Source organism: Cervus elaphus, chromosome 19, assembly GCF_910594005.1.
Source record: "Cervus elaphus chromosome 19, mCerEla1.1, whole genome shotgun sequence".
In the NCBI taxonomy this organism is placed as follows: Eukaryota; Metazoa; Chordata; class Mammalia; order Artiodactyla; family Cervidae; genus Cervus; species Cervus elaphus.
The window spans coordinates 86,726,534-86,741,143 of NC_057833.1; the positions used below are offsets into that span (position 1 = coordinate 86,726,534).

General features: G+C 52.1%; 1 protein-coding gene across 1 annotated transcript in view; it reads left to right on the forward strand.

The window, feature by feature from the left end:
- ESYT3 (extended synaptotagmin 3) overlaps positions 1 to 14,610 on the forward strand; it is a 53,385-nt gene that overhangs the window by 20,117 nt on the left and 18,658 nt on the right. The window contains exons 2-8 of the mRNA XM_043875196.1: positions 1,046 to 1,087; positions 2,633 to 2,767; positions 6,885 to 6,961; positions 8,492 to 8,558; positions 9,159 to 9,248; positions 9,727 to 9,782; positions 11,142 to 11,262. Of these exons, the coding sequence (XP_043731131.1) occupies positions 1,046 to 1,087; positions 2,633 to 2,767; positions 6,885 to 6,961; positions 8,492 to 8,558; positions 9,159 to 9,248; positions 9,727 to 9,782; positions 11,142 to 11,262 (588 nt within the window). The remainder of the gene's footprint in view (positions 1 to 1,045; positions 1,088 to 2,632; positions 2,768 to 6,884; positions 6,962 to 8,491; positions 8,559 to 9,158; positions 9,249 to 9,726; positions 9,783 to 11,141; positions 11,263 to 14,610) is intronic.

The window sequence follows — 14,610 nt, forward strand, 5'->3', positions numbered from 1 at the left end:
GATTTCATGCTTCAGACACTTGGGGCAGGGCGACAGTAAAATGACATCACTTCCGTTATATGGATCTATGGCACGCACACACACTTACTCTGTCCATCCCAGAAAGTCTTGGTGGTGGGGATGATGGGGGGGCTAGAGTGGGGGTTGGGTATTAAGCTCAGTAGACATTCTGAGACTGAGACTCTTGTGGGGAGGGGTTCAGCACCCTCAGAATCATGGCATGCTAAGGTTAGGCCACAGAATTGTCACATCACAGGGATCTCCCCCCATCCGCCACCAAGGGATGCGGCAGGACTCATCTGCCAGGCCCAGAGCCTGGGTCTGTGAATATAGGCCCTGGCCCGAGGGGCTTCCCTGCTGGGGACAGGGAGCCTTGGGTGGGGCCCAGGAAGGTGAGGGGCACCCCCACTCTGTAGTTGCCCCTGAAAATGGCAGGGTGCCCTTTTTGGCCTTTCAAATGGGCAACAGTTACCTTTGGGTCAGCACCATCATAATATATTGTTAAGTGAGAAAAAGCAGGCTAAGAAAAAGCACTGTGACCTCAGTTTCTGTGAAAACTACAGGTACTTGTTTCTAGAAGAGCCTGGAAATCAACCTGGTAATGACAGTTATTACCAGGCAGCATTCTCTGATAAAATATTTTTCCTTTCGTTTAGTTGTATTTTCTAATTTTTCTGCAGAGGCTATGATTACTTGTATCATTAAAATAAAGGGGATGGAATTTGCAAGAAGTCAACTCAGGGGTCACCCTGGTGGAGGCCCAGGTTGGGGTTCTATGCTTCCATCAGGAAGGTGAGGGTGGAGGGTCACTGCAAAACGGCCCTTCCATGTCTCCCACCCAGGAGCTGGTGGCCAGTGTCCAATCAGTGTCAGGTTGTCCAAGGTGGGTGGGCACCATCGGGCTGGTTCCCCTTCTGGAGGGTGGGCACTGGGTCTCCAGGGTGGGTCTCAGGCAAGCTTCTGTGCTTGGGAGTGGGAGCCTGCCTGGTTCTGGGAGGGCGGCAGGTCTCAAGTCTAACTTCCTCTTCGACCTTCTGTTCCCTAGATCCACTTCCCGGACGTGGAACGGGTTGAATGGGCCAACAAGGTAAGGCCGGGGCGGGCCTGGGGGCGCTGGCCTCACTCCAGGCCTTGTCCTCCCCCTGGGCCTGGCGTGGACCCTGGATGGGGCGGGGGTGTGGGGGGAGCGTGTGTGAACAAGGCAGTCCTGCAGTCCTGGTGGAAACCTTGTCTGGGAGCCAAAGATGGCCCTTAGTCTCTGGGGTGGTGGCCTTCCACTTTTCCCACCCTCAGGGTTCTTCTCCTCACCAGACAATGACTTTCTTTTCTTAAAAAAAGTTTTTTTAAATTGTGAAATTTTTGTCTTTTAATTGCGAAATTAATGCATGGCCACAGCAGAAAAGTTAGAAGGTACAGAGGGAAATGCAGGCCTCCAATCCCACCAGACTGAGACCAGCATGTCCTGGAGAGAAGAAGGCTGTGATTAGGGATTTGACAGCAGCTGCTGAGTTTCACCTTGTCCCCAGCCACGATCTGGCAGCACTGGCTATGCAACCAGGGCGGGTCCCCTGATGTCTCAGAGCTGCTTCCCGCCTTTGTGCAATGGGAATAATTGTGGTCCCTGCCTCATGGGGTTGTTGTGAGGATTAATGAGGTAATTAAAGTATCACAATGCCTGGCTCATCAAGGCCTCTGAGAGAGATGAGCATTAAGCCCTGAAACTCACCTCCTCCTGTCTCCTCCGATTAAGGTTTGAAAAGAGGGAGCTGCATCTTTAAATTAAAGCGCAAGGGACTTCCCTGGTGGTCCAGTGGTTGATTTCGCCTTCCAATGCATGGGGGGAAGGTTTTGATCCCTGGCAGAGAGCTAAGATCCCACATGCCTTGTGGCCAAAATAGCAAAATGTAAGATAGAAGCAATATTGTAACAAATTCAATAAAAGACAAAATGGTCTTCACACACAGACACAAAACTAAAATAAATAAAGGCCCACATCCCAAAGAGAAAGAAGGAGTAGGCTTGTCCCAAAAAGAACACATGGGCTGCTGCTCCTTCACCCCATACCTCCAATGCCATCTGTATCCCTCTCTGATCACCATCTCCTGCCACTGTTCCCCTTTCTCTGCCACCCTCTCTCCCCAGGTCCCACACTTGGTTCCCAGTGCCATGAGTCGTCCTGCTGCAGAATTCAGCTATAGGCAGCCTTTTCTGATTCTTAGAAAAAAAATCAAATCCATAGGAAACAATTTAAATTTATCTTCTGTGGTTTCCTTCTTTTTTTAAATTCTTAAACCTCTGGCACCTGCTCCTTCTTATTTACACCATGGTGTTGGTTTGGGTAGCATACGTTTTAGCACAGAACTAAAGGGCTTCATCATATTAATTCAGTGAATGACTATTTCATGGTGGGCTGCACAATGGCCGCAAATCTTGGGATCTCACTGTAAGCATGAGAACCATGGCCATAGTTATCCAATGTTTAATGAGCAGACAGATGGACAGGTAGGTTGATGGGACGGGGTGGGTAGACAGGCCGATGGGTGCTGCAGTGTAAGGACCGCCCCTGGGCAGCTGTGGGTCTGGGACAGGGAGCACAGACCTGAGCACCTAGGGCATCTTCCTGTCCTCGCAGATCATCTCCCAGATCTGGCCCTACCTCAGCATGATCATGGAAAACAAGTTCCGGGAGAAACTGGAGCCCAAGATCCGGGAGAAGAGCGTGCACCTGAGGACCTTCGCCTTCACCAAGCTCTACTTTGGACAGAAGGTTGGTGCTGTCTCGGGAGGGGCAGCAGGCTCTCCCCTGCCCCTGCGGGGGGTCACGCCTGACTCACAGGGTACCCAGCCCCCACCTGCACTTCCCAGTCTCTTGGCCTCAGGATAAACCCCTCAGCCCCTGGTCCCTGCACCACTGTCTCTGCGGCTTCTAGGGAAGCCTGGCTCAGAGACAGGAGAAGTGGGAGGAAATTCCATTCTTTTAAAGCACAATTTTGAAAACACGCCATGTGGTGGAAGCCAACCCGCACAAAAATCTACCAGTCATGCTTGCTAACCTCAGCATTAGCTGGGGAGAGCTCACCTTCATGGAGTGGGATGATCAGTGCTTCACAGCAATAACTAAATCTCTGCTAACTGATTGACACTGGCAGTCTGTGTTACAAATCCATGCTGGCTCTGTGACAGCCCTCAGTGACCCAGGATAAAAGCGTGTGTATTGAACACACCTAACGTCCTGTCCCGACTCTAGGCTGCATTTCCTGGTCCAGCCTCCTGCCTCACCCTTCCTGCCCTATAGCTCCTCTCTGATGTCTTATTTCGATCATCAGAAATGCATACCTCAGGCAGAGCCACCATGAAGTCCATCACCCCGTCAATCAGAGGTGCTGGCCTCTGGTCTGCCCCAGAATAAGCAGGGGTCAGAGAGCAGGCTGGCACGCTGAGAGCTGTCTTCCAGCCCCAGGGTGTGTGCTCAGCTAGCCGCCCGAATGGGGGCAGGTCAGGCTGGCCTTAACCCCGGGGGTTCTGATTCAGGCTCCGCCTGGACTGGCTTGTCTCAGCATCTGTTGGTTATTTGTCCCTTCCCTGCTTCACTCATGTATGACTTACTAAGCCCAGCCACATGCTCTGTAGTCAGAGATGCTGTGGCTGTGCCCCTGCCTTCAGGAAGGACCTGTCCTTCTATGGAGGCGGCTGTATAAGCTGGTAGATGATAGATGCTGACCTGGCAGTGTATACGTGATGATGGAGGAACGCATGGATTCAGGAGTGGAGTGGCATGGGGGCTGTGGGAGTCAGGGAGGACTTCCCAGAGGGGTACACAGTAGGCGGAGTTAAGAAGCCCGCAGACTGCTGTGTTTATAGCAGAGCCTGCCTGGCCAGGCTGCCCATCGGGCGGTGATGCCTGTGGGACCATGTGCTGCTGGAAAGAGGTCCCTTGCTGGCAGCAGAAGCAGGCCTAGTGATCTCAGCGAGGTAGCAGTGAGCAGTCCTGAAGTGAGATATTTCCCTGCCCAGGAATTGAACCTGGGTAGCCTGGATGAAAGCCAGACCATCAGGGGATAGAGGCTTGTTGTTGTTCAGTCGCCAAGACATGACTGACTCTTTGTGACCTCATGGACTGCAGTATACCAGGCTTCCCTGTCCTTTAGTATCTCCTGGAGTTTGCGCAAACTCATGTCCATTGAGTCAGTGATGCTATCCAGCAATCTCATCCTCTGCTTCCACGCCCTTCTCCTCCTGCCTTCAATCTTTCCCAGCATCAGGGTCCTTTCCAGTGAGTCAGCTCTTCACATCAAGTGGCCAAAGTATTGGAGTTTCAGCTTCAGAATCAGTCCTTCCAGTGAATATTCAGGAATGATTTCCTTTAGGATGGATTGGCTTGATCTTCTTGCAGTCCAAGGGGACTCTCAAGAGTCTTCTCCAGCACCACAATTTGAGAGCATCATTTTTTCAGCACTCAGCTTTCTTTATGGTCCAACTCTCACATCTATACACAACTACTGAAAAAACTATAGCTTTGACTAGACGGACCTTTGTTGGCAAAGTAATGTCTCTGCTTTTTAATATGCTGTCTAGGTTTGTCATAGTTTTTCTTCCAAGGAGCACGCATCTTTTAATTTTGTGGCTGCAATCACTGCAGTGGTTTTGAAGCCCAAGAAAACAAAATCTGTCACTATTTCTACTTTTCCCCCTTTTATTTGCCATGAAGTGATGGGACTGGATGCCATGATCTTCCGGTTTTGAATCTTGAGTTTTAAACCAGCTTTTTCACTCTCCTCTTTCACCCTCATCAAGAGGCTCTTTAGTTCCTCTTCACTTTCTTCCATTAGAGTGGTATCATCTGCACATCTGAGGTTGTTGAAATTTCTGATATTGTTCCCTGGCTTTTTACCCCGACTGAAAGCAAAAATGTTTCAAGGAGGCAAAAACTTTAATAACAGATACAAAGTTTATTATCAGAGACACAGAGCTTATTATCATAACATGTGTGAGAGCACACAGAAATAGTTTATGTTAAGACAGAAACAAGGCAGAAATACACACCCAGAGAGAAAGGGTGTGGGCGTCATCCGTAATGAGGAGGAGGAGCGCAGGAAAGAGGTGGTTAAATCATTATATAGGGCAGTCCTTCTGGGTCTTTGTTTACCTTTGGCCAATTATCTGGTTTCTTTCCCCACATCTCACCTGTTCTAGAACCCTCCCAAACGTGCAGGCACAACTTTTTGCTAAGAATGGATTCCGCTGCAGAGGCCAGTGGGTGCGTGTTCACACATTATGGGGTGGCTCCCCTCCCTTTTTAACCCCCAAGGAGCCTTCCTGCGCATGTGCACAGACAGGGAAGTTTTCCTTGACCTCAGGGGCGATCATCTTATCTCTTTACTTCAGAGTCAACTCTTGCCACTAACTGTCCTTGGAGTGTCTAGGGGAAACAGCTTCAGTTTTACTCCTCTTGACGAACACCAGCTGTCCTGCCCTGGGGCCCCTCTGCCTCCTACCTCACTAGGAGTGGCTGGTCCTGAAGGGTGATTTTCACCCTCTCATGAGCACCTGGCGGGAGCCCTGCAGACTGACCAGATGCCCTGGCCCTGCAGGGGAAATGCCTGGTCCTGGCATTCAAAGTCTTTTGTGTCCTGGTTCCTCCCACCCCTCCTAACTCTCCCATCCCTCTCCCCTGCACACCTCTCCACTGGGGGGCATCACAGAGGACTCCGACCTTCCTGCGCTTAGCCAGGCCCAGTGCACCCGGTCCACCTACTCCCTTCATGCCCAAGAGTGTTTCCTGCTTCCTTTGATTCCTGTGTCCATGTCCAACCCTTCTCACTGCTGTTATGACCTTGGGCCAGTGATTTAACCTCTCTGGGTTCCAGTTTCTTCATTTGTAAGAGGAAAGGACCCATTTCTGAGGGCGGTTGTGAAGCGTGATTAACAGGTCTGGCATCAGGGCCACTGTGCGTGGCCAGGTGAGTGGTGCTCCACATGGGGCACCTGACCAGCCTGGTGCCCCACATCTCACCATGAGCCCTGGGCTGGGACCGCCCTGCCTGACAGAGCAGACCGTAAGCAGTGGCTGTCCCCCCTCTCTGTGGTGGAGCCTTCAACTGGGCGGCCTGCTCAAGGGGCAGTCTCCACAGATGGGGCTCTGGGGCTGGTTGGGCTCTCACAGGTGCCTGCAGGCCAGCCCCAGCCTGGGAGCAGACTCCAGGCTGGGGCAAGTCAGTGACAGGCCCTTCCTCCCCACCAGGCTTCTGCAGGCTTCTCTGGGTCTTTAACATCCAGCCAAGTGCTGTACCACCTGAAGCTTCTACAATTTGGTGGGCCCTCTTAAAGAAAAGGAATGTTAAACTTAAAATGTAAAACCAAGACAAAAATAAATGTTCAATATGAGAATGTATAAGAAAATAAATTATAACAAGTTACCCTTTTTAAAAAGCTGACATATCACACATACCACAAACTCTGAAAAAACGTACATAATAATTTTAATGAACCGCTCCTCATATCCCTGTAATACTTTTCCCCTACACTGTTGGCTCTGTATTCTTTGGTAGCCTTTTCATGTGACAACACGTTTGTAAATATCATTTTGCATGGAGAGAGTAGAAGGATAATAGTGTGGTTGATTGAACTGTTTCTCCATTATGAAAACTTTGCTTGTTTGGAGAGGGAGGTATTAGGATGCCACAGATGGGCAGGGTCTACAGGATGGGTTTCTGTTTGTGCTCATCCCTGGAGTGCAGTGGTCACGTGGGTTGTTGTGGTTGAAACCCATGGGCAGGGCTGGCAACCCCTTGCTGCCCCCTACCCCATGCAAGACCCCTGCTGACCAGCTTACTCCCTGCCATCACCACCACCACCCCACCACCCACCCCCAACATCTCTTCCAGTGCCCCAGGGTCAACGGCATCAAGGCGCACACAGACCAGCGCAACCGCAGACAGGTGGTCCTGGACTTGCAGATCTGGTGAGCCCTTGTGTCCCTGGGGGCCTGGTATGGGGGATGGGGGAGCACTGTGGGAACAGCCAGGTTGAAGATGGAGTTGCAGATAAACACTCATGTGGAGTGTGAAAGCCTCTCATGGCACATATGCCCCTTCTTCCAGCCGGGCTGGACCATGGGGTCCTTGCTGGGATGGGGAGGATGGTCCCAGAGGAGCCACTAGGCCTGGCTCCTCTCTCAGACCAGGCACCAGGCATGCTTTGGGTACCAAGGCCCAGGCAGCAGAGCTTTCTTGGTGGCCAGAGCCCGGTCACCTGGAGGGTCAGATCAGCTGTCTCACAGAGGATGTAGCAAGAGAGAGCAAGTGTGACAGGAAAATGTGGGGACTTGTGGTGTGGCCCAGGGAGCTCGGAGCACAGGCTGTGAGAGGCCAGCGGGAGAACTGGGCACTGTGGCACCTCAGAAAAACTAAAGGATGCAGAGACATGTCAGCGACTTGTTTAGTGGATCAGGCAAGGACATCTATTTTGAATGAAGCTGATAATAGACTTGAGTCAGAGAGAATGGAGGTTCAACCCAGGAAGTCTTCCTGGAGGTGGTGGGATTTGAACTGCACTTAAAGGATCAAGGATCAGCTCCCGAGGTTCCACAGTGTTGCCTGTTCCTTTCCAGTGCCACATATATCCTGTCCTTAGCCCAGAGACTGGTGCTGAGAACGCACTGGGAAGACAGGAAGCAACTCTGGGAATATCCATCCCCATGTGTGGCCTGGTCTCAAGTGTGTTAAGATACTCTTGGCAGTTGGGCCCTTACGGCCCCAAGACTGCCACAGGCTGCTTGTGTGATTAGTTGGGGCGCTGGTCAAAGTCATCTAGCCCACCCACCCAGCTCTCCAGTCAGCTCAGGGAGCCCCTGGGATCCCCGGGCTCACCCTACTCTTCCAGGGGACACAGCACTTCTGTGATGACTGGCTCCTCGGCCTGCACCCTGCAGATACTGGATAGCTGCCCCCTCTCTCCGCTTCTCCTTCAGTCCTTGACTACCTTCAAGGGCACCCATTGTGGGCTTCCTGTGACCATCGCTTGGCAGGAACGCCAGCTGGACTCAGTCTTCTGAGATCTCACTGCTTGCTCACCTCATTACCCCCAGCAACAACCTGTATGAGTGGCTGGAGGGAGGCAACGGAGCTGCTCTGCCGTCTTCAGGCAGAGACCTGGGCAGAGATGGGGTGGAAGCACAGTAGGGTATGCACCCCAAACCTCCTCTTTGGCATCCATGGGGTGTCATGGGATGAGGTGGTATGCAGAATTGCTGCCCTTGAGGGCAGAGGTGGGGATGCGCATGAGACCCTGGGTGTGGCGTCCCTGGGCACTGTCTCTAGGAGTCTGGGCAATGTCTGCACAGAACTGAGAAAGGCCGAGGCTGTCAGGGAGTCCACACCCAGGTGATGCAGGGCTCAGGCTTGTGCTGGGCTGCTCTGGGCAGGTTTCTTGACCTCTCTGAGTTGTGGACCTACCCTTCCCCTCCACTTTCCTCCTCCTTCCCCACTTCCAGCTACATCGGGGACTGTGAGATCAGTGTGGAGCTGCAGAAGATACAGGCTGGTGTGAATGGCATCCAGGTGGGTGGAGGCTGGTGTGACTACCTCCAGGGTTGGGGTCAGGGCACGGGGAGTGGGGTGAGACTGGAGGAGGCTGCAGGGGGGGCGATGACGCCAGGCACAGAGGCTGATACCAATCAAGGGACTCCAGGCCTGAGATCACAGACCAAGCATTGGTGGCTGGGCTTCATTGCCCCGCTGCTCAGGACTGCCCCATCCTGCCTCTGTTGGTGGAATACCCTGCCAGAGAGGCTTCGATGACCCCAGGAAGTGAGAGGCTCTATACGGATACTGAGCAGGTGCTGAGAAACCCAGGTAGATGGAGGAGGCAGAGCTTATGGCAGGAGTGGAGGAGCTGAGCTGGAGAGCATGCCTGGGCCCCGGCTGTGGGCGAGGCTGAAGCCCCCCAGAAAGCACAGCAGTGGAGGGCAGCCGGGACCCTTGGTGGCCAGCAAAGGGGTAGCCGCTGCGTGCAGGCTCCTCTTCCCTGAGTGTGGTCCCTGCAGTGGTGGCAGGTGGCCCTGACATTTGGGGGTGGCCTGGGCACGAATGAGCCAGCAGCAGCCTCACTCAGTGCAACAGATATGAGAAGGGTGGCTGAGGTCCCTCCTTGCCATCTAGCTGCAGGGCACACTGCGGATCATCCTGGAGCCCCTACTGGTGGACAAGCCCTTTGTGGGAGCCGTGACTATGTTCTTCCTTCAAAAGCCGGTGAGTCCCCAGGACGAGGCAGGCCTGCTGCTCCCTGTGAACTGGCGCTCACCCCTGTGGCCCAGGCACTGGGTTTGACCCCAGGAAACAATGTGCCGAAGCCCACCTAGACCCACCATCTCATATGCTCCCTGGGAGGCCTCAGGAGCTCCACCCTGCTGTTCCCAAGACCAGGAAGAAGGCCAGCTAGATGAGAAGTGGCCAGCCGAGGTCACACAGCTGCCTAGGGTGGAGCGGAGGCTCTCTGGTGCAAGGCTGGCCTGGCCGTGCGCTTGGGCTGCTCCTGTGGTCCCGGCAGGAAGCAGGCCACCTGACAGCCCTGGTCCTGAGCAGGACGGGACGTGCCTCACCCACCCAGCACCCTGCAGAGGGCACCCCCACCCCCACAGGCTGAATTCCCCATGGGGGTGGGGCGTGAGGGTGCTCAGCCTGGGCTCCTGGCTCCTTCCAGCCTAACTGCCCCCTTCTGCCCCTGCAGCACCTGCAGATCAACTGGACAGGCCTGACCAACCTGCTGGATGCACCAGGAATCAAGTAAGGGCCTGTGTGGACCGCTAGGCAGAGCTGAGGTGGGCCCCACCCCTGGGCTGTGTGGTCAGTGACAGGAGCTGCCCCACGGCTGACCCCTCCCTGCTCTCTACACCAGGAGAGGCGTGGGACTGCCCCTCCAGAGGGCCAGGGTTGGTGTGTTTGGAGTGACACCATGAGATGAGATGTCCCAGAGGAGGCCGTGTGGGCTGATGAGGGGTGAGCACAGGCTCTGGAAGCAGGCCAGACTCCTGGCCCCCATTAGTCACTGTGCACCTTCGACAAGTTCCTTCACCTCTCTGGGCTCTTTCTCAGTAACTGGGAGCCTAGTTCCTCTGTCTTGAGTTCCCTGGGAGAACACTAATGTGTGTGTGGTACTGGCACAGTGGGTGTGGACATACACAAGTGTCCTCCTTGTTCTTATTAACTCCTCCCTGACCCACGTGTGTGTGAGAAGCCCACATGGCTCCTGCCCATGGTGACTGCGTCACAGACACCAGGGTGGGAGGGGGCGGGCCGCTGTCATAGCAGAAGCCAGCAAGGAGGGGCTGGTCTGAGCAGCCTGCCTTCCTGGGGCCCAAGAGGAGCAGAGAAGGGCTCCAGCCCTGGGTGGACACACCTCCCATGAGGGAGGGACAGTGGACTAGCCAGGGTGCCCCCTAGCTGGCTCGCCTGCTGGTAGGACCACTTGTTCACTCACTGGGGCCATCCCCCACTGATTTCTGCCCCCTGGGCACAGAGAATCCAGTCATGCATTGTTTTGTCCAGAAGATACGTCTTGAGCAACTACTGTGTGCCAGCCCTGTTGTAGGCACTGCCCTGTCTCCTTGTACTGGCGAGATGGAATCAGGCAATAAAGAGAATTTCAAGGTGATGTCAGGGGGTAGAAGCGCTACAGTTGTGAACATGTACCTGGCATTTCCTGGACGTGGGGTACTGTTCTCAGCACTTCACATGTATTTACTCATCCTTGTAACAGGAGGTAGAGATGAGGAAACTGAGATCCCCATTTTAGAGCTGAGGAAACTGAGGTCGAGATCAGTGACTTTCCAAGGTCACACAGCTTGTGGTTGGTGGATCCGAGATTCTAACCCAGCATCCAGGTCCTTGCTTTTGGTTACCATGATGTGATGCTTCAGAGAGGAACAGAGCAGGATCGGGGTGGGGGACTGTCAAAATGTACACCCTACATCCTCCCCTGATCCCCCATCCAGACAGGTTGGGGTCAGGGCTGCTCTCTGCTGGGATGGACCCACCTGTCCCCAAGCTCTGCTCCTCATTCCAGGTCCAGGGAAGGGCGGAGGGACAGGCAGCCTGGGGGAGGTGCTGCCACCCTCCGCAGCTGGTCGTGCCCACTCTCCCCAGTGAGATGACAGACAGCCTGCTGGAGGACCTCATCGCTGCCCACCTGGTGCTACCCAACCGTGTGACTGTGCCCATGAAGAAGGGGCTGGACGTAACCAACCTGCGCTTCCCTCTGCCCTGTGTGAGTACCCACACTGGCTGCAGAGCCCCGGGCCCAGAGCTGATGGACAGACGGGCCAGGCAGAGGGGTATATCCTCAGATGGTAATGCTTATTTCTGCCCTGTGAGGGCCTGGCATCCCATTTTATGGGGCCAAGACTGAGTCTCAGGAAGGCTGAATGACTTGCCCAAAGCTACCTGTCTTGGAAGGGAAAAGCCCAGGGAGCATTTCTTCCTGGACCTTGGTCCCCCGCAGGGCTTGTGCTGGGGTCTGTGGGCAGCCTCATTCACACCCAGAAAACTCCAGAGCCTGCCACCTTCCCTTCAGGGACAGGAGGCTCCCACTCCATCATTTAGTGATACAAAGGACCGTCGCATCTGCTGGCAAGGAGCCAGGACATAGGGCTTCCTTGGGTGCCCACCGCCCTTGCCCCTGCCCATCCTGGGCCCAGCTCAGGAGGCCCCCAGGGACAGCCACGCAGCCTCCTTGCAGAAGGTGCCCTGGCAGTGGGGCAGGGAGTCAGGGCCTCAGGGGAAGGGGAAGTGCCTGTTTCTACCATCAGTGCCAGGTGGGAAGCATCAGCCCCTTCAGGTCATGCAGGGGGACGTGTGGTCCTTACCCCACCCTGCAGGTTTAGCAGCCTCAGCATAACAACACAGCACCGTCCCCTACATCAAAACTACTGTAAACATTCTATCCTTAGGGCACCTCACTGGGCATGTACCTCAAGTTGCTACAATCTAAACTCACTTGGTTCCTCTCTGTGTTTGTGACAACTGGCCGTGAATGTTTCCATTGATTTGTTTCCTTCCGTTCTCTATTTCTAGAGGTGTTTTTTTTTTTTTAATCTCAACACCCTTTTACAATCATGTGAAATATCTGCACTCTTCTAAAGTCCAGTATGAAAAACTATTTTCAGGAGCTTGGCTTCTACCACCTAGTTCTTGCTTACCCTATAAGTAAAGGTTTATCCTTCTATTACTTTCCATTATTTGTTTTCTAATATGAGCATATCCATGTATATGGTTATGTGTGTGTATCTGACTTCAGGCATAGTCTCCCTTTCTAGGATGGGTGGCAGCAGGCTACAGCTCTCTTCACCTTGCTGTTACCACACACGCGTTGTGATGGTCACCCCATGACATTGTGGTACACCGTACTCCACCACGTGAATGTACTGTATGTATTCAACCGGTCTCTACTGACAGATAGCTGAATTGTGTCTGGCCTTCTGTGATTTCAAACAGTGCTGTCATGAGGAGCCTTGTACATGTCTTTTCATATTTTTGCCAGTAGGTTCTTAGGATAAATTTCTGGAAATGGGATTGCTAAGTTAAAGGGCAAATGCATATGTTCAGTTCAGTTCAGTCGCTCAGTTGTGTCCGACTCTTTGCGACCCCATGAACTGCAGCACGCCAGGCCTCCCTGTCCATCACCAACTCCCGGAGTCCACCCAAACCCGTGTCCATTGTGTCAGTGATGCCATCCAACCATCTCAACCTCTGTCATCCCCTTCTCCTCCTGCCCTCAATCTTTCCCAGCATCAGGGTCTTTTCAAATGAGTCAGTTCTTCGCATCAGGTGGCCAAAATATTGGAGTTTCAGCTTCAATATTAGTCCCTCCAATGAACTCTCAGGACTGATCTCCTTTAGGATGGACTGGTTGGATCTCCTTGCAGTCCAAGGGACTCTCAAGAGTCTCCTCCAACACCACACTTCAGAAGCATCAATTCTTCAGTGCTTAGCTTTCTTTATAGTCCAACTCTCACATCCATACATGACCACTGGAAAAACCATAGCCTTGACTAGATGGACCTTTGTTGACAAAGTAATGTCTCTGCTTTTTAATATGCTGTCTAGGTTGGTCATAACTTTCCTTCCAAGGAGTAAGTGTCTTTTAATTTTATGGTTGCAGTCACCATCCGCAGTGATTTTGGAGACCAGAAAAATAAAATCAGCCACTGTTTCCACTGTTTCCTCATCTATTTCCCATGAAGTGATGGGATCAGATGCCATGATCTTAGTTTTCTGAATGTTGAGCTTTAAGCCAACTTTTTCACTCTCCTCTTTCACTTTCAAGAGGCTCTTTAGTTCCTCTTCACTTTCTGCCATAAGGGTGGTGTCATCTGCATATCTGAGGCTATTGATATTTCTCCTGGCAATCTTGATTACAGCTTGTGCTTCATCCAGCCCAGCGTTTCTCATGATGTACTCTGCATATAAGTTACATAAGCAGGGTGACAATATATATCCTTGACATACTCCTTTTCCTATTTGGAACCAGTCTGTTGTTCCATATCCAGTTCTAACTGTTGCTTCCTGACCTGCATACAGGTTTCTCAAGAGGCAGGTCAGGTGGTCTGATATGCCCATCTCTTTCAGAATTTTCCACAGTTTATTGTGATCCACACAGTCAAAGGCTTTGGCATAGTCAATAAAGCAGAAATAGATGGTTTTTTTTGAACTCTCTTGCTTTTTTGATGATCCAGTGGATGTTGGCAATTTGATTTCTGGTTCCTCTGCATTTTCTAAAACCAGCTTGAACATCTAGAAGTTCACAGTTCACATATTGCTGGAGCCTGGCTTGGAGAATTTTGAGCATTACTTTACTAGCATGTGAGATGAGTGCAATTGTGCAGTAGTTTGAGCATTCTTTGGGATTGCCTTTCTTTCGAATTGGAATGAAAACTGACCTTTTCCAGTCCTGTGGCCACTGCTGAGTTTTCCAAATTTGCTGGCGTATTGCATGCAGCACTTTCACAGCATCATCTTTTAGAATTTGAAATAGCTCAACGGGAATTCCATCACCTCCACTAGCTTTGTTCATAGTGATCCTTTCTAAGGCCCACCTGACTTCACATTCCAGGATGTCTGGCTCTAGATGAGTGTGAGTAATCACACCTTGGTGATTATCTGGGCCGTGAAGATCTTTTTTGTATAGTTCTTCTGTGTATTCTTGCCACCTCTTCTTAATATCTCCTGCTTCTGTTAGTTCCATACCATTTCTGTCCTTTACTGAGCCTATCTTTGCATGAAATGTTCCCTTGGTATCTCTCATTTTCTTGAAGAGAAATCTCTAGTCTTTCCCATCCTATTGTTTTCCTCTATTTCTTTGCATTGATGGCTGAGGAAGGCTTTCTTATCTCTCCTTGCTATTCTTTGGAACTCTGCATTCAAATGGGTATATCTTTCCTTTTCTCCTTTGCCTTTCGCCTCTCTTCTCTTCACAGCTATTTGTAAGGACTCCTCAGACAGCCATTTGGCTTTTTTGCATTTCTTTTTCTTGGGGATGGTCTTGCTTCCTGTCTCCTGTACAGTGTCACAAACCTCCATCCATAGTTCATCAGGCACTCTGTCTATCAGATCTAGT